This window comes from Scomber scombrus, chromosome 17 (assembly GCF_963691925.1).
Source record: "Scomber scombrus chromosome 17, fScoSco1.1, whole genome shotgun sequence".
NCBI classification, from domain to species: Eukaryota; Metazoa; Chordata; class Actinopteri; order Scombriformes; family Scombridae; genus Scomber; species Scomber scombrus.
The window spans coordinates 4621163-4644349 of NC_084986.1; the positions used below are offsets into that span (position 1 = coordinate 4621163).

The 23187-nt window shown below is 37.6% G+C and overlaps 1 protein-coding gene across 1 annotated transcript in view; it reads left to right on the forward strand.

Moving 5' to 3' along the window:
- Nucleotides 1-1892: 1892 nt before the first annotated feature.
- Nucleotides 1893-23187, forward strand: part of cd109 (CD109 molecule) — a 32074-nt gene continuing 10779 nt past the window's right edge. The window contains exons 1-28 of the mRNA XM_062437767.1: nt 1893-1963; nt 2983-3149; nt 3249-3277; nt 3429-3665; nt 4105-4230; nt 5040-5079; nt 5652-5733; nt 5889-5982; nt 6314-6458; nt 7445-7554; nt 8338-8619; nt 9118-9219; nt 9350-9412; nt 9930-10103; nt 10591-10743; nt 11096-11172; nt 11476-11488; nt 11587-11676; nt 12986-13055; nt 13141-13246; nt 13917-14034; nt 14315-14428; nt 15212-15430; nt 16882-17023; nt 18470-18646; nt 18917-18998; nt 19225-19453; nt 21102-21273. Of these exons, the coding sequence (XP_062293751.1) occupies nt 1893-1963; nt 2983-3149; nt 3249-3277; nt 3429-3665; nt 4105-4230; nt 5040-5079; nt 5652-5733; nt 5889-5982; nt 6314-6458; nt 7445-7554; nt 8338-8619; nt 9118-9219; nt 9350-9412; nt 9930-10103; nt 10591-10743; nt 11096-11172; nt 11476-11488; nt 11587-11676; nt 12986-13055; nt 13141-13246; nt 13917-14034; nt 14315-14428; nt 15212-15430; nt 16882-17023; nt 18470-18646; nt 18917-18998; nt 19225-19453; nt 21102-21273 (3484 nt within the window). The remainder of the gene's footprint in view (nt 1964-2982; nt 3150-3248; nt 3278-3428; nt 3666-4104; nt 4231-5039; nt 5080-5651; nt 5734-5888; nt 5983-6313; nt 6459-7444; nt 7555-8337; nt 8620-9117; nt 9220-9349; nt 9413-9929; nt 10104-10590; nt 10744-11095; nt 11173-11475; nt 11489-11586; nt 11677-12985; nt 13056-13140; nt 13247-13916; nt 14035-14314; nt 14429-15211; nt 15431-16881; nt 17024-18469; nt 18647-18916; nt 18999-19224; nt 19454-21101; nt 21274-23187) is intronic.

The window sequence follows — 23187 nt, forward strand, 5'->3', positions numbered from 1 at the left end:
TTTATCTATTTAATCATGTTCACCCTTACGACACTTCTTTTTTTCCATTGTTTTTTCCACTGTTTGAGTTTATTTTATTTTATTTTATTTTATCACTTTCATCCTTTTGTTGCTACTTTATTTCCACTGTTTTATTTTATTTTATTTATTATTTTCACCCTTACACTGATACACTCTATTTTATTTATTTTATTTTAATGTAATTTATCTATTTTATTTTATTTCACCCTTATGCTGCTACTAACCCCCAGTGTTAATTTCTAGTCATAATTTGTACATTTTCTTTTACATTTACTTTTCTCTGTATTTGTTATATATACCCAGAATGTATACGATTTTGTAAATTGTGTATAGTACATATACTATTTTTCCTTTTTTTGTCATTTTTAGAAGAAAAGTGCAGTACAGTCTTTTCTCCACAGCTCAGTGGACTTAAAAACATACATGTTTGTCATCACCATCTGCTGTTGAAATAATGAACAGCACCTCCTTTTTTTCTGGAAATGTCTAAATTACAGTTGAGATTTAATCTTTCAATGACGGCTGAAAACAGAATAAACACTGGACGTAGCCAATTTGAGGTTGTTGGTTGTTTGTTTTTTTGCTTTTTAAACAAAGGACCATTATTATTTTATTCTAATAGAAAATAACTAACATCAGATGTTGCAGCTAAGGGTAGGTAATCAATCCAAATCTGTATGGCATGTTTTGGAAAATGATAAGCAGTAATGTAATTTAGTGTTTACAGGGTTTAAAGTGAATGATATAACACATGCAAAACAATCATCTGTTTACAGTGCTCTGCAAAAGTTTTCAGCACTGGAAGTAAAGTGAGGATGCTTTTTTTTTTTAAGAGTTAAAAATCAATATTTGGTGTGAGCAGCTTTGTAAAACAGCTGCAGTTCTCCTCAGTACACTTGTATACAGTTTTTCAGGTACTCGGCAGGTCGGTCGTTCCTGCATCTTGAAGAAGTCGCCACAGTTCTTCTTCTGTGGATTTCGGCGTCTCAGCTGTTTCTGTCCCTTCAGACTGACGCCATGATGTTGAGATCAGGGCTGTGTGGAGGCCAAACCATCTGCTGCAGGACTCCTTGTTCTTCTTGTATAGTACAGTGTTTCTACTTGTTCTGACCACTTCAACCAAAGAGAGGATTTTCCTTATCTTACTTTTTCTTTAATCTTTCAATTCTGGGTTGTGAGTTTAAAGGGAAAATTCATTATTTGGTGGAGCTGTTAACAACTCATAGACATCTGAAATGTGAGCCCGACTACACACTGCTTTTTGGTTTCATCTTTAACAATGTGTTGTATTTTAAAAGCTTGTTATATTATCCATTGTGTCAAACCTTCATCTGAAAAGTAACTAAAGATGTCAAATAAATGTAGTGGAGTAGAAAGTACAATATTTCCCTCTGAAATGTAGAAAGTAGCATCAAATGGAAATACTCAAGCAAAGTACAAGTACCTCAAAATTGTACTTGAGTGAATGTACTTAGTTGCTTTCCACCAATGGCCAGCTGCAGTTTTCATGAAACTTTTAACATCCTTTTCCAGCTCCATGTAGGAGTTGTGAGCCATCTCAGCATTAATGACACTTACCTAATAAAGACCTAACTAATAAAGAAAGACTGTTTAGAAATCATGAATCTGTTTTTCTTTGGGAGGAACATCTGTGATAGCAGTGTAAATATCCTCATTATGGAAACACCCATCTCAGCTCCTAACTGAAGCCTCCCTGAGGGGAGAAACCAGGTAAACTGACACTGGCTCAGTCAATCAGGTGATATTGTATGAAGAGGTGTGGTCACTGTCTGCAGATATGAAGACCGCCGCTGACATCACCTGCCTCCAGCTCTGAGCGCAAATCTGTGCAGTGAGGTTCATTCACGCAAATGGAGCGTCTCCAGGTGTGGGGACTCTTCGTCCTGATGGTTCTCACCGCCGCCCAGAACACCACACACAGGTAACCACACAGGTGCAGGTAGAGCCGGGAAACTCATCAGACTGTCTGTATGAGAATCAATTATTATTAAAATTGAGGCTCATTTGTGATTTTAACGTCCTCTAATATCTTTGTGATGTTTGTTTAACATACAAAGTATGGGTTAAATATAAAATTAACACAATATTTTAATATTTTTATTGCATTTTTAGCGTTTTCACTTATATAATGTGCTTTGAATTTCCTTTTTGTGTGTTAATCCATCTGTCAATACTTTCTGATTTCCTGACTCTGTCTGTGGCTTTTAGCTCAAAGCTAATTCCTACTGAAGACTACAAATATAGCTTCATGTTTAAAAAAGTCTCAGTTATTTCCTAAATTATCTGGCCCCTACATGCTATAACAAGCACACATGAAGAAATAGGGGACTATTTTTTATACTAAGCTTGGTTTTTCAAGGGATTTGTTGACAATAAGAAAACTATAGAATATCACCACCAGACTCATCCATGTCTTTTCTCTCTTTTCTTGCTGAACACCTGCTATTTTCCCTAAAGGGTCAGTTCACTCAACTTACAAAAGCACGTGTTTCTTAACTTACCTCTTTGATATATCTGTGTCCTAAGATTTCTACCTCCACCTCAACACAATGGAGGTGAACGAACTTGATTTTGTGATGCTCACAGCATTGAAAAATAAGTTGTCAAAGCAAAATAGATAGATAGACAGACAGACAGACAGACAGACAGATAGATAGATAGATAGATAGATAGATAGATAGATAGATAGATAGATAGATAGATAGATAGATAGATAGATAGATAGATAGATAGATAGATAGATAGATAGATAGATAGATAGATAGATAGATAGATAGATAGATAGATAGATAGATAGATAGATAGATAGATAGAACGTCCACTGTAACATCATAGAGACTACAGTAATTATTGGGTAGAAAGTAGTTGTTAATGTTTTACAGCCACAGATTCTAGTTTTCCTCCTCATGTTTAACCCTCCATGCTGGTTTGGTCTTTCAGTCCCGACCCTCAGCCCTCCTACCTGCTGCTGGCTCCCATAAATCTTCGACCTGGAGTCCCAACATCACTATCGGTCACCATCCTGACCGCCTCTCCGGTCACCGTGTCTGCTCACATTGTTCATGACAAGCAGATCGTGTCCTCTGCCTCTGCTGCAGTGGAAGGAGGTAAAACCCCTTTTGTGTTTTTTTTTTTTACATCAACAAAAGATTGTCTTCTGATTTAAAATGATTCAACACTGATATGACAAATTCTCTGTTTTAAAGGTTCAACTAAGATGCTGACTTTGCCACCTGTAAGCAATGCCAGGGTTGGGAATCAGGGGAATCGGGAGGATTCCCGGTGGTTAGGGTTAGGGTTAGACAACAATGATTAGTGGAGTAAGTCCAAAATGTATTCACAGTTTAAATTCCTTTGTCATTAGTCTTTATGTCCTTCCCCTGCAGATCCACGAAGGCAAGTCAAGCTACAGGAAACCCTACAGCCTGGAGGTCAAAGGTCACATGGGTAGCATTAAGGTTTTCTCCAACTCAACGCGGCTGTACTTCAACCCCAAAGGCCTCTCTACCTTCATCCAGACAGACAAGCTGAACTATTTACCTGGACAGCTGGTGAAAATCAGAGCGGTGTCCATTCACCCCGATGGGAAACCCTACGTCAGCCCGGTGGACATTGTCATCAACGTGAGTCTGACATCAGGCTGCATTCAGGAAACCTTTTATACTTTTCAAACAATTTAGATAAATGTTTCCTTATATTTCAGGGTATCAATAATCAAATATCTTCATTAGCAGTCAGTCCAAGTATTGACGGAATTTGGGAAGGTGTTGTTTCTGTCTTGTTTTCTTTAAACGACTGTTTTAACTTACAATTTACAGTCTGACTACCAAGACTGTGCTTCAGTTTTTGTTGATCTACCTGGTTTCTCAGATGCAGTAGAAATGGGAACAGGATTGCACAACAAGGATTTATGTTTTCTAAGATTAGTTCCACTGGTTCCAAAGTACCTGGAAGATGTGGTCAAAAAGGGTTTATTTTGTCAAGAAATTTCCAATCATCGAACTTTGATCATGTTCATGGCTAACGGCAGGTGGAAGATGACAATCTCTCTCCCTGATCCAGGATCCGAGGGGAAACCTGGTCAGACAGTGGTTGTCTCTGGATGGCATCCTTGGAGTCGTGTCCAAAGAGTTTCAGCTGTCTGAAAACCCTCCTCTGGGTGAATGGACCATTCTTGCTACAGTCAATGTAAGTATGCAACGTGTCACTCAGTCCACTAAGTGCACCTTACAAGGCTTTTATAAGGACTGTATAAATGAAACTGCAGGTTTCTTAGATGGAACTTGGATGAAAGTTGGATAAACTATCATTACAACATGTAAGTGATATACTGTAACAGATTATTGAACTAAACTAACTTCATTGTTGAGATAAAGACATTTTCGTGTCTTTATCTCAAGTGTTTGAAACACATTACACACTACATTTGTTTCAAGAGGAGTTCATCCAAGGAAAACAGATGGCTTATTCTCTATCAGCACTGCAGGTTTGAAACTTGGCCTCAAGTCAGATGTCAAATTTATGATTTCCAACTCAGTTTGTTCTTTGCTGAAAGACTCAACCTGACTTGAGACTTCACTGGAATTCACTCAAGCTGGCATTCAGAAACCTGAAAGTAAATCATGATTTTGCTTGACATGAAATGAAATGCACAGCTTTGTTGATTTTTTTTAATGGCATTTCATACAATAAGGCTGCATCATCACATCTAACAGGGATGTGTGGCTCTTGAGTCAGTTTTTGGATGTAATAACAATTTATTAGAAATATTATAGAAATAGAGTTCATTTTTGTTTGCCATGAACAAGAGTAAACAATAGCAACATGTACAGTGATACTACTGTCCCCTTGTGGTTGTAATTCTTCAAATAAACCAGAAAACAAAAGTGTTGGGCGCATTCAAAATTAAAGGACTACTTTTCTATTTTAGATTCTTAGCACTAGAGGAACTAATCATTTTATTACCTTAATTAACGGGCTTTGTTGTTGCTTTACAGGGCTCCTCCAGTAGGAAACATTTCAATGTGGCACATTATGGTATGTATGTTTTCTATGACTTTTATTCATTTTTTATTTATGCAATGAAAGCCAAATACTTGTATGTAGAAATAAGCTTTTCTTTCATGCTTGTAAACATAATTTGAAAATATCAACATTTAAAGGATAGGCCAGTAATTTTTCATATTTTTCTTAGTGTCAATAAATCTTATGCATAGCCAAACCAACAATGGACGTATCCTACTTACAGTATTGTCTGTTTATCCAAAGCCTGATATCTTATTCCTCTGTGCTGTAGACCTCTGTTATTGCTCAAAAACTATTGAAAACACATCAATGAGTCACACAGCTGCACTGGATGATATGTTCCTTCATTATGACTTTGGTCATTTTAGTTTGATTAGAAATGGTTCCAATGACTAATAACAGTGATCGTGTTTTCAGTCTCAGGAGAGTTGTTCTGTGTAAAGCAGACACCACTGAGCATGTGCAGGAACGCGGTTCTGTTTTGCTACACATCACGACCTCTTGACTCTGTAATACACTGTAAATTTCTAAAAGAACTTCGGTGCTGCAGCTCTAAAATCGATGCTTTGTATGTTTGTTTGCAGTTCTGCCGAAGTTTGAGGTTGTGATTGAAGCTCCGGATGTCATTTACCATGAAGACACTTTGTGGGGCTCCGTAAAAGCAAAGTGAGGACCTATTTTTTCATTAACATACTGCTTTTCACACACACTTTGTTACATATACAATGCAATTCCAATTATTTCTTTTGCATGTTTGTGTAATAATACTCTTGTGAAGTAAATTAGAGGATCATTTAGAATTATTGTGTTTTCAACCTCAGGTACATGTATGGGAAACCTGTTCAGGGACTCATGAATATAACGTTTCTGCATCGTTTTCATGGTATTGAAGAGGCTTACGATGAAAACAAAGAGGTGTGTAGACCCAGTTAAAGCTTCTCATTTGGAGGCAAACAGACACATATATTAATTATTATATGATCATTATTTAACACCAAAATTAATTCAGGTAACATGGATGTATACACATTATCTAGAGATTTATATTCACTAGATAAACTAAAGAACAACTGCATTTGGCTTTATCATGTTATGTAGTATGTGTATAAGTTTAGTAGTAATTTATCAAGTGCAAGTGCAAAATATGTGCTGTTTATATCTGGTTACATTTTAAATCAGTACAGATAAGTTACTTTTTGTACTGTTGGTGAAACACATTAATGACATTAGTGTTGCTTTGATTTAGATTGACGGCACAGCAGACTTCATGTTTGACATTCCCAACTATCATCCAATGACCAAAAGAGCTCTAGACATGGTCTTCTATGATGATGAACTCATGGATGGTGAATTTCTAACGATTGTGGTTCATGTGACTGAACATCTAACAGGTAATCAGTTTTTATCTTCATAGCATCAGCTCCTGGCTACACGTATTTATTGGCCTTTGTATTGATGAATATAAAAGTAGTCCAGCACATTATTTGTTCCACAATAAAGTAGATTTATGGTTGACAATTAGAGTTTATTAACCACTGTAATTCATATTATGGGCTTGCTTTATCCAAGGCTGTAACTACCATAGAAGACACTGTTTACATTCTACAATACTAAAAAGAACATTTGGTGGATATTTTATAGGCCGGTTGTAGTACTTTTTAGCTTCAGTATATTGATATTAAAGTTGTTGTTGTTGGGGTTTTTTTGGCCATAACTTTAATTAACAAGAATTCATTATTTCGCAAATTGAACTGTATTCCTGGCAGGTTGGAAAAAGCTTGGAAACAATAAATGCAGTTTACAGAAAATATAACTGAACATTTAACTGAATAAATACAATATTGAAAAAAATCCAAATAATTTAAGAGCTTAAAGACAGTGATGTCTGGACAACTATTGGCCAGACTGCTATGAAATTTATTGCAGATATTCATGGTTTCCAGGTAATAAATTGTAACAATTGATTTTTCCTCTTGGCCCTGATTTCCATGTGTGCACAAGGAATTTGTGAATCTAACAGGCAGATTGCACTTAAATCTACTGCTCACATTCTTTGATTTTAATGACCCTATGACCTTTTCTGTAACGCCACCATCTGGATAAACTTAACAATTTTAGCGCTACTGTTAAGGCTGTAAGAATAGTTAAAAGATCAGTATGATATTTCTCTCCAAAATGTCCTACTGCGGGGTGTAATGAACACTGCAGCCTCTGAGGGACGCTAGTCAGCCATCAGACTTTAAGTTATGTTCTCTTATTTAATTTATAAATATAATTATATTATTATAATTAAATAATGTGTACAGTGCAGTGGAGGTTGAATATTATACATATGTGTGTGTTTCTGACTTCACTATGAATGCTTCTCATCTTCCAGGTCTCACATATAACAGTACAGCAACGGTTTCTTTGGCAAAACATAGATATAAACTTTCCTTTGATGGCTATCCCAAAGAACTAAGGCCCTCTTTGAACTTCAATGCCAAGGTAACACGAGCAACATCTTTTATAGATTTACCCTAATTTGTTCATGATGGTTTTCCATTGTTTGATTTTATAGTCAACAAAGTATTCTGATGCACATCAAAAATGCTTCTCTCTTATTAAAACGTATTTACCATGTTTAGTATGTTCTTTTAAAAATGTCTTTTGTTTTGGATGTGTTGGTATATCAGATGTAATATTCGCTGACCCAGGCAAATTTCATTGATGTTTTAAAAAATCAATGTTCACTATAAATAATCAAACTAACAACAGGTAATGTCAAATAAAATTCTATGCTGATTAACACGTTCCTTCACTCTTTGCCATGAAAAGAAAACCAAAAAAATCCCACTTACTGACCATCACTTGAACTCAATGTAATAACATGATTCATGGTCCTAAGACCCACTTGAGGCAGAACTGATACAAACAGCACTGCACATATAAATGCTATCAGCTTTCACCCAGAAAAATATGCAGATAATTAACCTCAATGAACTCCTCCAATACAAAAACTAACAGAATACTGAGCTCCTACAATCATAAACATACATAATAAATTTACCAGTGTTATAGAAAATCAGTTTGAATTATATAATCGGCCCTCCAGGGATGTTAGACGAGAACATTTTCGAAAAAATCACATATGATATAATGCAGCTTATAGTGTTTAAGGTAGAAAATGCCACTACAGGTGATTTAAAAATGGACCATGCAATTAGTAATCACACTATTCCAAACTTCACTCTAGCATTCACTCTAAAGGCATGTTTCCTCATTTTGTAGCTGAAAATATGCACATACAACAATCAGCCGTTGTCTCTGGAGGATCAACAACAGACTGTTAAAGTGTCAGTGGTGCAGCAAAAGAAAAGCCCTTGGAATTGGAAAATTGACCAGATGGAAGAAATGGGCCCACGTAGACATAACACGTCAGATTCTTCGGATATTGTTGATCCCACTCCGGAAGGGATACCAGCCCAAGACATGGAGTTTCCTCTCACCCCAGATGGGGTAATACCGCTCTCCATCCAGATCATGGATGACACTGCCACACTCACTATTGATGTAAGTAACACTTTAAAACAAGTACTTTTTTATTGCAAACAAGGACGTAAACATTTCTCCCTGCAATTAAAAAAGTAGTAAAACTGTCATTTTCAATTGCAAAAACAGCATAATAATGTGCTGTGCACCATAATAATACATCTCAACACAGTGATTATGTTTGATGTTTTATATGTGGGCCTTGGGTCTTCATCTTGATGAGATACATTATAATATAAAGCAATGTATCGTCTGCATAGAGTTAAATAAAACGCAAATGCCATGTTCACAGATTTCTGGATGTCCCAGGCCAACTGAGATTTTTATAAAATGACTGATATAAGCTTGTGCTCTGGAAACCAACATACCCTAATGGTTAATGTTACTGAGTTTTTAAAATAGTCAGCAATCTGAAACTGATCTACGTAGAAGAAAAAAAGAGGATCTTCACTCACTTGCAGATGCCAAAGAATGTTTGGAATCTGCACTAAATGTTCTACTTTGTTATGTTGTTTTCAGGCTTCATTTGAGGATAGCCAAAACACTCTACAGCTCTATAGAAGCTACACGTCACCCAGTCACTCCTATCTACAGATCCAGAAACCCTCCGAACCTCCAGAGGTAATCTTGAGGAACCTAAGAAACTAAGTACAATCTGTGCCAGAAAGTCCTGTCTATGAGGTTTGTGGAAATCAGTGACGTACATAAATTGAAATAACCATTCACCATATTCTGTTTTCTCTTCTTTTAGGTTGGTTCATCCCTTGTGCTGCACATTGAAAGGAGTTTTCCAATGGCTGAGATTCACTACATAGTAAGTGCCTTAATTTATTTACAATATATTGCATTTAATTTACATATCAGTTGTTTCTTCCTATGCAATTTACAGTTACTTCTAGGTGTAATTGTGGATTAATTCGATTTTTCTACATTAGTTAGACTTCATTTAGATGTTTTATTTTATATTTCCACTGCTATTTGTACTGTTTCAAACTATTTATGTTGTGTCATTTACATCCTTTTATAGCAAATTGTAAACTACATTTGGAAAAGTACTGTGTTTTATGAAATTTGTAAATATCTAACTCAAAGTGTAATTGTGTCTGTTAAGTTATCTTGGAGCATTCTGCCGACTAGTAAACACAAATAAATTAATGCAGCTTTAAGGATAAAATAATAAAACTGTAAAAGAGAAACTGAAAAGCAATCAAGCTTTTACTAAGCTGGAAAGACAGGATATGATGCAATGATGAAAAGGTGACTCTTCTTAATATAAACAATTTTCAACATCAGTTTCAGTTTCACCTTACATCTGTTTTCTGTGCATGCAGGTCAAGTCCAGAGGTCAGATCGTTTCTGCTGGGAATAGCTCTGGTGATCTAACGCTGGTCCCAGAAACCACCTGGGCTCCTCTCGCCTGTATCATCGTCTACTGTGTGCTTCCAAATGGAGAGATTGTCAATGACATAATCAAGCTGCCCATTACCCAAGCTTTACAAAACCAGGTGATTTATTGGCTTCATTGGTTTTGACTTTTGTTAATTTAAAAAAAGACACATTCATATTTTAGTTGACCTGGTATTGTTATTCTGACTATTGTAAGTACAGTGTTATCAAGGTAGTAACACGAGTGTACAGAAAGGTGCAGCAGTGTAACCCTTCTATTCTGGCTTAAGTTCAGCAGACAGAAGTGGCCACTCGACGACTTCTCTCAAGTTTTCAGATGTTTATTTATCCGCACAGCTGTTAGAAAAACACACAGTCAGTATTCTTTGTCATGCTGGTGTTTTGATGGCTAGATTTTGAACAGTTAAACAACATTTTAAGCTGCAAACAGAATGATATCAACATGTAATACATCTTAATATCAGCGCTGAAGAGGAAAACCTGGTGGCCTCTTTGCCTGATGTAATAGTGTCTGACAGTGAACAGTTGTATTTGCTTATGTGTGATTTCATGATGATATATGACTGATTGACCTGTGATTGACAGGTCTCTCTGAGTTGGAGTGAACCCACAAGGAGGCCAGCTGATGAAGTCACCCTTAAAGTCAAGGTGGCAGAGCCTGGCTCTCTGGTCGGGATCCTGGTGGTTGACAAGGCAACAAAATGGATGGCGTCACACAATGACATCACCCCGGAGACGGTGAGACCAACTGTTGATGCAAAGAATGAGCTGTTGAATTTTGCCAAAATCCCAAGTTTCCAAAGACCACAACTATGTTATTAAAGTGATTGGCATTGTAAAGGTGTATACATCACATAACTTCAATGTAACATAAGATCGAGATACTAGTCTATTGAGAACAGAAAAAAACTGAAAATAAGTCTGTATGTGTCACTCTGATGCAGTCTGATAGGCTTCAAGTATGAAGGAGTCTCAACTGAGTTGGTAGAAATTTATTTTGCCAAGTTTTATAAAGTCCACTTATAGACCACAGTTTCAACAGTTTAAATTGGAACTACTATAGAAGAAAAACTCCCAATAACGCCTCCAGAGGGGTCCCGTCTTCGCCTCCGTCGTCGGCATCAAGAGGGGTCCCATCCCCATCTTCACCTCCGACCAGCAGAGGGCGTAACCTCTGCTGGTGTTCAAAGAGGTTCCGGCCCTCATTGCCAGCCTCCTGCTTGACTATGAGGGGGGGCGAGTATTAGGGTTAGGTGAGCCCAGCCTGCCCACCTCCACCTCCTGCCAGATACCTGTTCTGTTACCTTGCTATATATAATAAAGATCAGTTAAAACTGCTCCCTTGTTCTGTGCTGCTATTGGGTCCTACCACTTCCACACCTGATACACCATGAAACCCAATCTGATGCTCACACCCCAGTATCATTTCATTATGATCTGATGTACCATGAACTGTTATTTTCCCCACAGATTGGCCAAACAGGTTTTGAACAATAAGTGCTCTTCTTGTGTCCCAGGCTGTTTTGTTGGTCTTTGTGTGCTGTGACAGTAGCAGATCTCAGGTTGTTGTTACTTTCACAGGTACTGGAACAGATGGGGAAGTACAGCGTTTCCAAGGCAGACATGTACTCAGACATGTTGACAAAGGGAGATCCACACTCCATCTTCAGGGTCAGCCTCCCCAGAGAGGGATCTTTTTTTTCTGTCTTTGAAGTGCTGTATAAAGTGATTGTTTACTCAAGCATTTTCAACTCTTATCCAACTCTTTTTTTTCTTGTTTTTCCTGTCCCTATGACGGAGCAATTTTACAATTATATTCTCTCAAATACAGCATAGAAATGATGAGAATAAATATCCTCAATAGGTTTGTCTGGGTGCTTACCAAAAGATATACACAAACCACCAGTTTGTCAGCAATTTGATTAAATTATTTGTTTTTACTTATGCTGAGGAAAGTATTCATGGAAATGATTATTCCAGCAGGTAGTTACAGGTAGTAAAAGCAGCAGGATACTTGAATTTATTACAACTTGGCCTTATTTTCATAGTTTTGTCTATCATTTCTACTTGTGTAAAATGCATGAAACATTGAAATGAGACAAAAAACAAACAAAAAAAGGAAAAGAAGGAGAAGAAGTAAAATAAAGTACAAGCGATTCCTAAAAATAACAAAAGGTAACTAAATAATAAGAGCAGAATCCCCAATTACTGTGAAATAAAAAAATATTTCAGTTAGATTCAATAAAATATGCAAGGAAATAAAAGTTTAAACAGGCTACTGAGCAAAAATGAAAAGGAATGTCTTAATATGTTTTCTTAAAGGAATCAGATATTTATTTATGTATGTCAGATATTTATGAGATAATAAGAAAAGGCTACATCACCATACTTATTTACCTTAACTGCTGATTCTTCTACTGCTTCAGTTCTCAATCACCTGAGGCAGCGACTACATGCATGGAGGTGCTAAACTATTCAAGGCCTTGTAAACTAGTAATACAATTTTAAAATTAATTCTAAAGGACGGAGGGAGACAGTGTAAAGGTGCTAAAATGGGTGCAATGTGCTTGTTTTCATTGAAACTTGGGCAGCTGGTTTTTGTACAAGCTGAAGTCTATTTATAGATTTCTTGGGAAGTCCAGTTAAAAGAGCATTGTAATAGACAAGAGAATACAAGGGCATGAAGATGTTTCTGGTCTGGCTTTAGCAATATTTATTTAGGTGGAACAATGCCGACTTGATACAGTCAAAGTGCTTTCTAAAACCAAAGTCATGATCTATGGTGACACCCAGACATTTTCCTTTTTGACTGAACCCATTTTTCCAGAAATTTAAGACCAAGTAGAAATTCTGTCTTTCTTTGATCCCGCACCATTTACTCTAACTTGTGTTTTGTCCTCATCGAATTTCAAATAGCATTTATACTGTTTGGGTTGTTGAGGTTATAAACGTGTTTCATATCTTCCATGTTTTTGCCCAGATGAGTAATCTTGTGGTGTTCACTGATGCCAGTTTGCACATGTTGGATCCCATGCTGAGGCCTGAATTTCGTACGTTTTAAAAATTAATCACTTATGTGTTTGGATTATTCTGACTATATGACGCTAACATAACTGACAATCATCTTCACCACAGCAGGGGGAGATTTTGTCTTTTACCAGACAAAGGAGGAGCAAGAACAGGAGCCACGAGAGCGCCGGAACTTTCCAGAGACGTGGATTTGGATGGATACCGACACAGGGTGAAACGGCTTAAAAAAACACCAACCCGTGCAATAATTACTTAAAATTGTTTACTTGATGTTGAAAAAGATTAATTCTTGACCACTTGGTTTTAAATAATCAGAAGTTAACTTAAAGTGTAGCTAAACAGCACGCAAGAACATGTTTTACTGCCCTGTCTGGCTGAAATAACTAAAAACACTGGTATGGTACTTACAATGGGTTAACTGAAAACACACCATACGCCGATGATACTATTATTTATTCTACTTCTCCAGCTCAGCAAACAATTAAAGATTTAAACATTTAACACATTAATTTCTAAAACTTGCATTATACATTATAATGATGGAATCCAAGATATTACATTATATCCAAAGCCAGGCATGTATTCACTTCGATGGGTCCAGATGTGACAGCACTGATATAAGCTTGTGGCTGAATCCAGCTTTCCATCGGAGGTTTCCCTTTTGCTTTGAAAAGCACTAACTGGGGCTCTTTCTTACAGTTGTGTGCCGTCTTCAATAATTTGAGTTTTGCCTGAGTTGATACTGCTGTAATGTCCATATCCATAGAAAGAACATTAAAACCAAGTTATACTAAACCTCTATGTCAGTAAACCAAAAACAGGCAGTTTTCAGTCTTAATTTTATTTATTAAAAATACAATTTCTTGATTTCTTTTCTCCAGAAATTCAGACACAAAAGAGATCAAACTGACTGTACCAGACAGCATCACAACCTGGACAGCCACTGCCTTTGTCATGTCTGAGAACCTGGGTCTGGGCATCATAGAGCAACCTGTAGAGGTATTCACACTTCCCTTAAAAGACTAATAATACTCAGTTGTGCCAGTATTATTTTACGATCGTCTCCCTCTATTTAAAGTGTTTTAACCCCTTTAAATTCTTTGCATTATTGTTCGTGGTAATGTAATCCTAGCATTTGTTGTATTTGTTGGGTCGAGCTTAAAACTGATATTGGTATTAATACTATTTTCTGCTGTTGGTATTAGTCTTGTTATTGACTTTGCATGTAGTCTATTGTGTGTGTAGAGTGTTTAGCAGTTTCCATGTGACCTTCCTGCAGCTCACAGTCTTCCAGGATTTCTTCCTGTCTTTGAATTTGCCGGCCTACATCATCCGAGGAGAGGAACTTTTGCTGGAAGTTATTCTGTTCAACTACCTCCCACAGGACTTGGACGTGAGTGCCTTTCTGCTTCTTCTCACACAGCAGGGCTGAATCAACATAGTGTACCAAAAAAAGCTTATTTTAATGTTGTTAATAAGGGCAAAATATTGGATAAATGCTTGTGTGATTCAGCATTTAGAGAACTCAGGCTCATAATTAGGAATACTCAAAATATCAGATCATTTTTCCACTCATGTTTAATTTCAGCACCCTGAGCTTGAGTCATTTATGGATGCTGCTGCTGTAGTATAACCAATTCAGGCAAACAGTTTAGTGATTTCTATATTCTTATTTGTCTTGCTGTTGATCCACATGTCTTTTAAAATAAGTAATTTAGCTCATAAAAATATAATATAAAAGTTATAAGAGTCCTTTATATCAGTCAGATGAATCTGTGAGTGTGATATTTGCAGTGTGTACCAGCAGCAGACAACAACAGGTGTTGGATTACGGGTGTAGCTAGTAGGATGAAATTTCTTCACAGGATCAGTGGGTTTATTTTAGGTGTCAGTTTGTTATAATCTGATGTGGCATCTGTGGTTTTAACATTTTTGTAAACCTTGCTGTTACATGATAAAGACATGTCCCAGGTCCTCTTTAATCTTTACATTCTTCAACACATAAAAGATTCATGAAATATCTCATCAAACCCAAACCCTCAGAGAGCTGCTGTGTTTTAATTATGATATTTGGTTACAACAAAATGCTTCTTTTGCTTCCTCCCACACTCTTTAGTATCTGTATAACGTGATCTGGGAGGATTAATTTAATTGTCTTCGTTGTCTTTGTTGTCAGGTCACACTGATTGTTAGAGAGAGTGAGACCTTTGAGTTTGTCTCCCTGGACAATGTGGAGCTGTCTGTGCCCAATGTTCGTCGGGTGTCTGTGAGGAACCAGGGTGGAGCATCCGTCCTCATTCCCATCAAGCCGCTGGTCCTCGGAGAGATCCCAATCAGTGTGAAAGCCATGTCGGTGGTGGCGTCTGACTTCGTTAGCACAACTGTGCTCGTCAAGGTGCTGGGACAAAAATCCCATCATGGTTGTTATCAGGGAGTTTTAGATAATGAGGTTGCGATGGAGGAGTTGTAAAATTAGACCAAATTATTGAGTCATGTTAATCAAATCATATTGATTTCCATTAACTCCCCTGGTTGTTCTGCTTTCTTTCACCTCTTCACCAAGTAAATACAAAAACACAAATACCATATAAGATACAGTGAACACAAAACAAGACAAAAATACAATAAAATAAAAACACTTACACACAAAAAGAGACACAATAGATTGAAATATCAGTCGACCTTAAACAACATATAGTTAAATATAGTTATGGCCATGTGACTATAGTATTTGTGAGCTGGAGCAGTGATGCAGTTCAGATGACATATGTATATGTGGACAGATTTCCTCATTCAGAGGAGGAAGGGTGGATGGAGGCATTAACCCAGCAGTGGACCACTGTTTCTTTCCTGTTTCTAACCGTGGGTCAGGACAGTTTTAAAAAAAACCCAACTACGATCATCCTGTAACCTGAACCCTGTGGTGATTATTGTAGCCATGATGATGAAGGGTGCCTAACTTTAAGGAAGTAGTAACTTTAACCTGCACCACATGTTTCTCAAACCTTCATAAAGTGACCAATTTATCCCAAACCATGATCTTTCTGTAAACCTAACCAGACCTTAACCATCATTGTTTTCTAACAGACAAATGATGCTGTCCTGAAGATTTCTGCCGATAGGGGGTGCTAGATTAGAAAATACTCAAACAATGAATTTGGTCATTTTATTTGGAAGACTCATGAGAGCATGCATGTCCAAACTATTCCATAAAAGGCTATGTGCCTGCAGGTTTTTGTTCCAACTGATCAAAAGCACCCATGATTTGACCCTCCAGCTGTCTGAAGACTGAGATCAGCTGATTAAATTAATCACGGTTGGTGTGCTCCTGCTTGGTTGAAATGAAAACCTGCAGCCACATGGCCTTATATGAACAGTTTGGACATGCCTTTGCTAGAATAACGCAAAATGTCTTGATGTAACAGTACTGTATCGGTAAAGTCACAGGACAAATGCGATGAGGGCTAAAGTTGTCTATGGAATAGCGATCCAGAGATATGCAAGGTTACATTAGTAAAGGTGACCAAGCAGTTCAGATAAACGTACAGTGAACCACAATTGGGAGTTAGAGGTTCGTCGTCTTGCTCAACAAAACCTATTGAACTGTGAGGGCTGAACCTGTCATCATGTGTTTATCAGATCATCCATCAACCTGCTGCATCTCCAAAACAAACACAAAGCATTGCAGACAGGAAAACTCATCCAATGTAACCGACTCTCATCTGCTGCTCCACTGTAACCTAAGAAATCTTGATCTTGTTTTCAGCTCAGCCTTTCCCAGAAATATTACTCATCAGGTTTGTTTGTGTGTTGTGTGTCAATTCTTCACGGCTGTTGGTTGTGCAGGCTGAAGGACTCGAGCAGACGTTCTCCACCTCGCTGCTGTTTGAGGTTTCACCTTCGCACTGGAGCATTGCCAGAAACGTCACTTTCACCTTCCCGGCAGATGTCGTGGAGGGCAGCGAGAGGGCTTCAGTGACGGCTGTCGGTATGTAAACACAATGAGTCACGATCTACCAGGAAACAGATTCAAACTGAGGTCAGCACCTGATGTCTGATTCCTGTAAAACAACAGAACAGCAGAGTTCAATAGGAAACAGTTGAAGCTTAATTAGGACTGACAGTACAAAGAACACAAAATACACAAAAAACAGTGCAGGATTAAACTTCTTTGTTGCTATGGATTATGAATCTACTGGCCTTTAGATAAGACTATTGAATCTGTTTTAACTTATTTTAATTAGTTGTACCAACATAAAAAAAACGAATAATCTTTTTTTCATGTTTCCATTTCATTTCATTTCAAATAATTTCGTCAATTTGACCAAAAAACTATTCAAAAGTACAACAATGCCTTCCAGGCATTCATCTGATACATACAACTTTAATTTAGACTTTTGAGAAGAAAATTGCCAAAAATTGATTTCACATCAGCCCATTCATTCCATTACTGTACAGTAGGTGTCAGTGAAATTACAAATAATCAATATCAAGTGAAATACTAACTGATTACCTTCAGTTTCTACTCAGTTTGGCAGTTCAAGATTATTTCATGTAATGTGAATGAAATAAATCCAGTTAAAAGTATTCCATGTATGTATTCCAAATGTATGTGGACACCCTTGTTCACGTATCTTTATGGATCCATTTCTTTGGGACTCTTGAGTCAATCACATCTGGTGAACTACCCAACATCACAGGTAGACGTTGTGAGGTTTGGTCTGTTGTACTTTCTGTGTCTTTATTTTAGTATGAAAGCAACTAATTAAGGTCACAATTATGATCTCCCAATATAACTTTGAGCTAATTTTAAGGTGGTTTGCTATTCATTATGAGCAGATTCATGTAAATAAAGGATTATTTTGACCAATATGTGGTTTGTAGAGATATTGACTTGACAGACTGTATGTCAAACAGATGGACTCCAGTATGTCAGACACATGTGCCATACAACATGGATTATAATAACCAGAGCTAGTTTCTTTATGTTTTAGGGTCCATGGAGCACATGTGCAAACAGCAAGCTGTGAGGAAAGTTAAAGTGGTACTTTTCCATGTAACAAGGTGCTGTGAAAAGTTCAGCATAGAGCACAAGCTGAGGTCATACTTTCCTTTATGTTCAGATTCAAGAAGTTAACATTCAGCGTTTTAGTGATGTTAAAGGTTAAGTGTCTTGTCAGCAGTGAGGGGGGGAAGGTTTTGATGATGCAGCTGGTTGCAGTTCGTCATGTGATCTGTGGAAACATGGCCTCACACTCGGCAAGCCTGAGTTCATCACTAATCTACTGTCACGGTGAATCGTTTTAATTCACAGCTTCTCCATCCAGCCTGACGCGATGTGTCTGTTTAGGTTGGCTCAGTTAACAGTAAACATTACTTGTCTCCCTGGAGGTTCTCAAGGTGTCTTATTTGTCTTGTTTCCACGGCGATGAAGGGGATATCCTCGGCCCGTCCATCAGCGGCCTGGACTCTCTCATCCAGATGCCTTATGGCTGCGGTGAACAGAACATGATCAACTTTGCACCAAACATCTACGTCCTCCAGTACCTGAACGCTACCGGACAGGCCGACCAGCACACATCAGACACTGCCACAGATTATATGATGAAAGGTGAATGAATGTTTTAAAGAGATGTGATTCATAACTCTGATCCAGCTCTGAAAAGAAGAAAGAAAAGAGACACAAACATCACTGCTTATTGTTTCTTAACTTGGATGTTGAGCTCCAGACTGATATGCACCAGGGTGAAAAAAATCTTATATTTTTCTGTGCTGATGGTTTTGTTTTGGCGTCATTATTCGTGTTAAAAATATCTGTACAAATGCAACACCATTAAACCCAAGAGATTACCTGCATGGTGTACTAATCTCTGCTCATCAGGTTATGAGCGAGAGCTTTCCTACCAGCGAGTCGACGGCTCCTTCAGTGCGTTCGGAGACCAGGATTCATCTGGAAGCACCTGGTATGTTGTCACCAGCAGTGTTGTGGAGTACCTAGTTACATGTAACAGTATTATGTAATCTAATTACAAAATGAATGTAATTGTAATCCAGTAGAGCTACTGAGAAACAATGTGTAATTAATAAATTTTTGCAGCAGCTGAAGCAATATTTTTCTGTTGCTTTGTGTTTTCTCATTTTAAAATCAAACTAATTATCTCAGGATGTCTCTCTCTCTCTTCTCTGCAGGCTCTCTGCCTTTGTGCTGAGATGTTTCCTGCAGGCGCGTCCTTTCATCAGCATCGACGCCTCTGTGCTCCTCAGGGCAGCAGCCTGGTTAGGAGTCCAGCAGGGGGCTGATGGGAGTTTCGAGGAACCCGGCCGCGTCATCCACACAGAGCTACAAGGAGGCCTGGACGGCCCCGTTTCCCTCACAGCGTACGTCGTCATCGCTCTGCTTGAAGACGATGACATCAAGGTGAGAGGCATTAAACACAGATGGGAGGAAAAGTTCACGGCTGGTAATATTCTGTATTTTACTGATGATATATGAATACCATAAAAGACTAAAACTAAGAATGTTTTAGTTTTGGTCCAGCTCAATACTTTCTGACTTCTCTACTCTGTCTGTGGCTCTCAGCTCTAAGACACATTGGTTCCTACAGATGATCTTTTAAAACATCTCATAAAAGTAGAGCTTCCTTTAAAGAAAAGAGGAGATGCAGGAAATGTTATTCACTACCAGAGTTAGGAAGGTTACTTTGGAAATATAATAGGTTACAGTAGTTACTCTATTTAAAACTTAATAAGTAATGTAACTATTTCAATTACTTAAAGTAATGTAAAGTATTACATCTGATTACTTTTTGATAACTTTTCTAATTTTCTAACCCAGGTTTTCAGCTGTTAGGGTAAATGTTCCCATTAAGCACCAGAATGTAAGTTCAGCTGTTTTCATGGATACTGACATGATTTATAAGGGAGATCATTTCGTATAAAGTAAGATTTATCTCTCATTTGATACAGGAGTATGATAGTGAATATAATAGTATAATCACTATTATGACATATAAACTAGACTAAAAGGCCTTAATTTTCTGACAGTGTAATGAGCAGTGCAATCAGAACTCGGACAAATTGAAATGTTTTCTTTGCCTTCTGTTTTAATACTCAGAGCAAATGTGTTGCAAGAACATAATGATGCTTAAAATGTAAATAAACTATTTAAATAAATGAAACACTCTCCTATCAGTGGCTGCATTTAAATCTGTATAAAAACATTTAATGTGGTTAAAGCAGCTGCATCTATCTATATATTAATATGGCTCATTCTTACAGTTGTCTTTAGTCCACAGCTGCTTTACACCGTATGACTCCGGCTGCAAATACAGTTCAGAAAGTGAATATTTGGACAGTTATACATATTTTTGTTCTTCTGGCTCTGTGCTTCAGTACATTCAAGTCTCCTCATGTGTATATCTGACCAGTTACATTTGAGCACCTAAACTTAAAGGCTACATCTCACATGCAGTTCATTATTCAAATTGAATCAAGGAACCTGGAGAGCCAAAAATGTGTCACTGTCATAATACAAACAGTCTTAGTTATGTACTGTTAGCATGTTAATGTTTTCTAATTAGGTGAGGTTGATGGAAATGTAGTTTTGCAGGTATTTGGTCATAAAGCAAAGTATTGGACATGTTTGACTAGTTGATGGCTCTGAAGGAAAAGTCAGAATATCACCAGAATTCATATAATTCGTTGTTTAGGCAACATGAATGTTGGTACAAAATTTTATGATAATCCATAAAATAATTGTTGAGATATTTCAGTTTGTAACAAAGTGGTGAACCGACTGTCCGACAGTTGCCCTGATAGCCAGAATAGAGTTATCTGACATTGGCTCTCTCGCTCTCGCTCTCTTGGATATCTGTTTACCCCACAGGGATCAATAAAGTTTCATTTTAATGAGCAGTCTGTAAAAATATAAATAGGAAAATCTGGAGGAACTAATGTGTCCAAAGATGTTGCCTCATCGCGCTGCGTCTTTTATAATCTGATCTCATAAATGCCATCGAGCTTAACAGATGTCTAAAAACGTCACTGCCCTGTTCTGTGTGTGTCAGGCTCGGTATGGGAGCCAGGTGTCTGCGGCCCTGATGTTCCTGGAGACCCGCTTGGCTCTGGGCGTCTCCAGCAACTACAGCCTCGGCCTGCTCACCTACGCTCTGGCTCTGTCCGGCAGCTCCAGCGCCAGCACGGCACTCAACGAGCTGATTGGACGAGCTGAGATGAGAGGTGTGTGTGTGTCTGTGTGTGCGTGTGTGTGTGTGTGTGTGTGTGTGTGTGTGTGTGTGTGTGTGTGTGTGTGTGTGTGTGTGAAGTGAACAACCTTATTTTTGTGTCCATAGTTTAAAGGAGTAGTTCAACATTTTGCCACATACACCTTTATTCTAAAAGTGAGATAAAACAGTGTCAGTCTGATGTCTGTGTATTACAACACATTAAAGAAATGGACGACTTCTTTTTCTATCTATCTATCTATCTATCTATCTATCTATCTATCTATCTATCTATCTATCTATCTATCTATCTATCTATCTATCTATCTATCTATCTATCTATCTATCTATCTGTCTATCTATCTATCTATCTATCTATCGGAATACTGATACAGAAAGATTACAATCAGATAAAAAATCATAGTGATCAAATCAATAAAATCAAATCAATACATAAGGATGTCTCATCAATATATTTCTTATTATTATTATCTTATGTCTGGAACACTGAAAATAATGTATCGAAATCTTTTGGACATAAAAAAAACTAAATTTACCATCTTTCGGGGGTTTCCCATAAAACATTCTAAAGGGAGAATGTATAGTACTACTCACATGCAAATGCAAATTATGGCGTTTCTAAATAGCCTAACTCGTCCTGAATAACATAATATAAAGCATGCTTGGGCTATAGGTATAACGACTTTGTTATAAATGTAAAAATTAAGGAGCAAGCAAAAAAGCAGAGCAGCATTAAAGGGATTAAATGAACAGTTCTACATGTTAGGAAGTGTGCTTTCTTTCCAAAAGTGGGATATCTGTGTGTTAAGTACAGAACAATGGCCAAAAATAAATTAATCTAGTTAATAGGATATGTCTGAAAATGTTGTATATTTTTCTTAATGTCAACAAATCTAATGTTTGGAGCCAAACCAATAATGAATTGATCGACTAACAAGTATTATGTGTGTATCCAAAATCTTAATCCTCTGTGCTATATACCTCTGTTTTGGTGCAAAAACTATTAAAAACACATCAGTGAGCCACACTGCTGCACTAGGTGACATGTTCCTTTTATTATTAAGAGTTTGGTCACATTATTTCATTTAAAAACGGCTCCAAAAACTAATAACAATGATCACATTTTCAGTCTCTGGAGAGTAGTTCAGTGTAAGGCAGACGCCACTGAGCATGTTGATCTTCACTCACTTCTCGTGCTACTTATCACAACCTCTTGACTTTGTACTACACTGTAAATTTCATAAGAGAGCTCCGGCACAAAGTGGAGAGGTTTAGTTACGAGCACGAGCTTGTGAGGCTCTGTAAATACACCTGCCAACATCTCCTCTGGTTTCTGCTTTTATGGGGAGTTATACGCAGGAACTATTTGTTACTTAAGAGCAGCCAGGAGCAGACCTTTCCTGGAGTTTTGTTGTCACTATGAGATTTCCAGGCAGTCAGTTTATTCATCCGCCCCACGCCGCACAATGTCTCCTCTGTTGGTCGAGAAATAGTTCCAGCATATTACTTCCTCTATAATCCCATTGTGTAGTTTGTGCATGCCTGTTTGTGTGCAGGGTTCAGCAAAGATACTGCATCTCTAAAAGCCAAAGATAAATGTTTCTCTTGTCAAATGATTGTTGATTTTATTTGAGTTTTAATTTTCCTTCAATGGCTTTTATGTCCTTTAACCTTCGTGTCGTCCTCCCAGGTCAAATTGACCCCGTCTGTTTTAACTGTTCCTTCCTTCTTTCCTTCAATCTGTCCTTCCTCCCTCCCTCCTTCCCTCTTTCTTTCTTTCTTTCCTCTCTCTTTCCTCCCTTCCTTCTTTCCTTCTTCCATCCCCCTTTCTTCCTTCCTTCTGTCTTTCCTTCTTCCTTCCTCCTTCCTCCCTCCTTTCCTTCCCTTCCTCCTTTCCTTCCTTCTTACT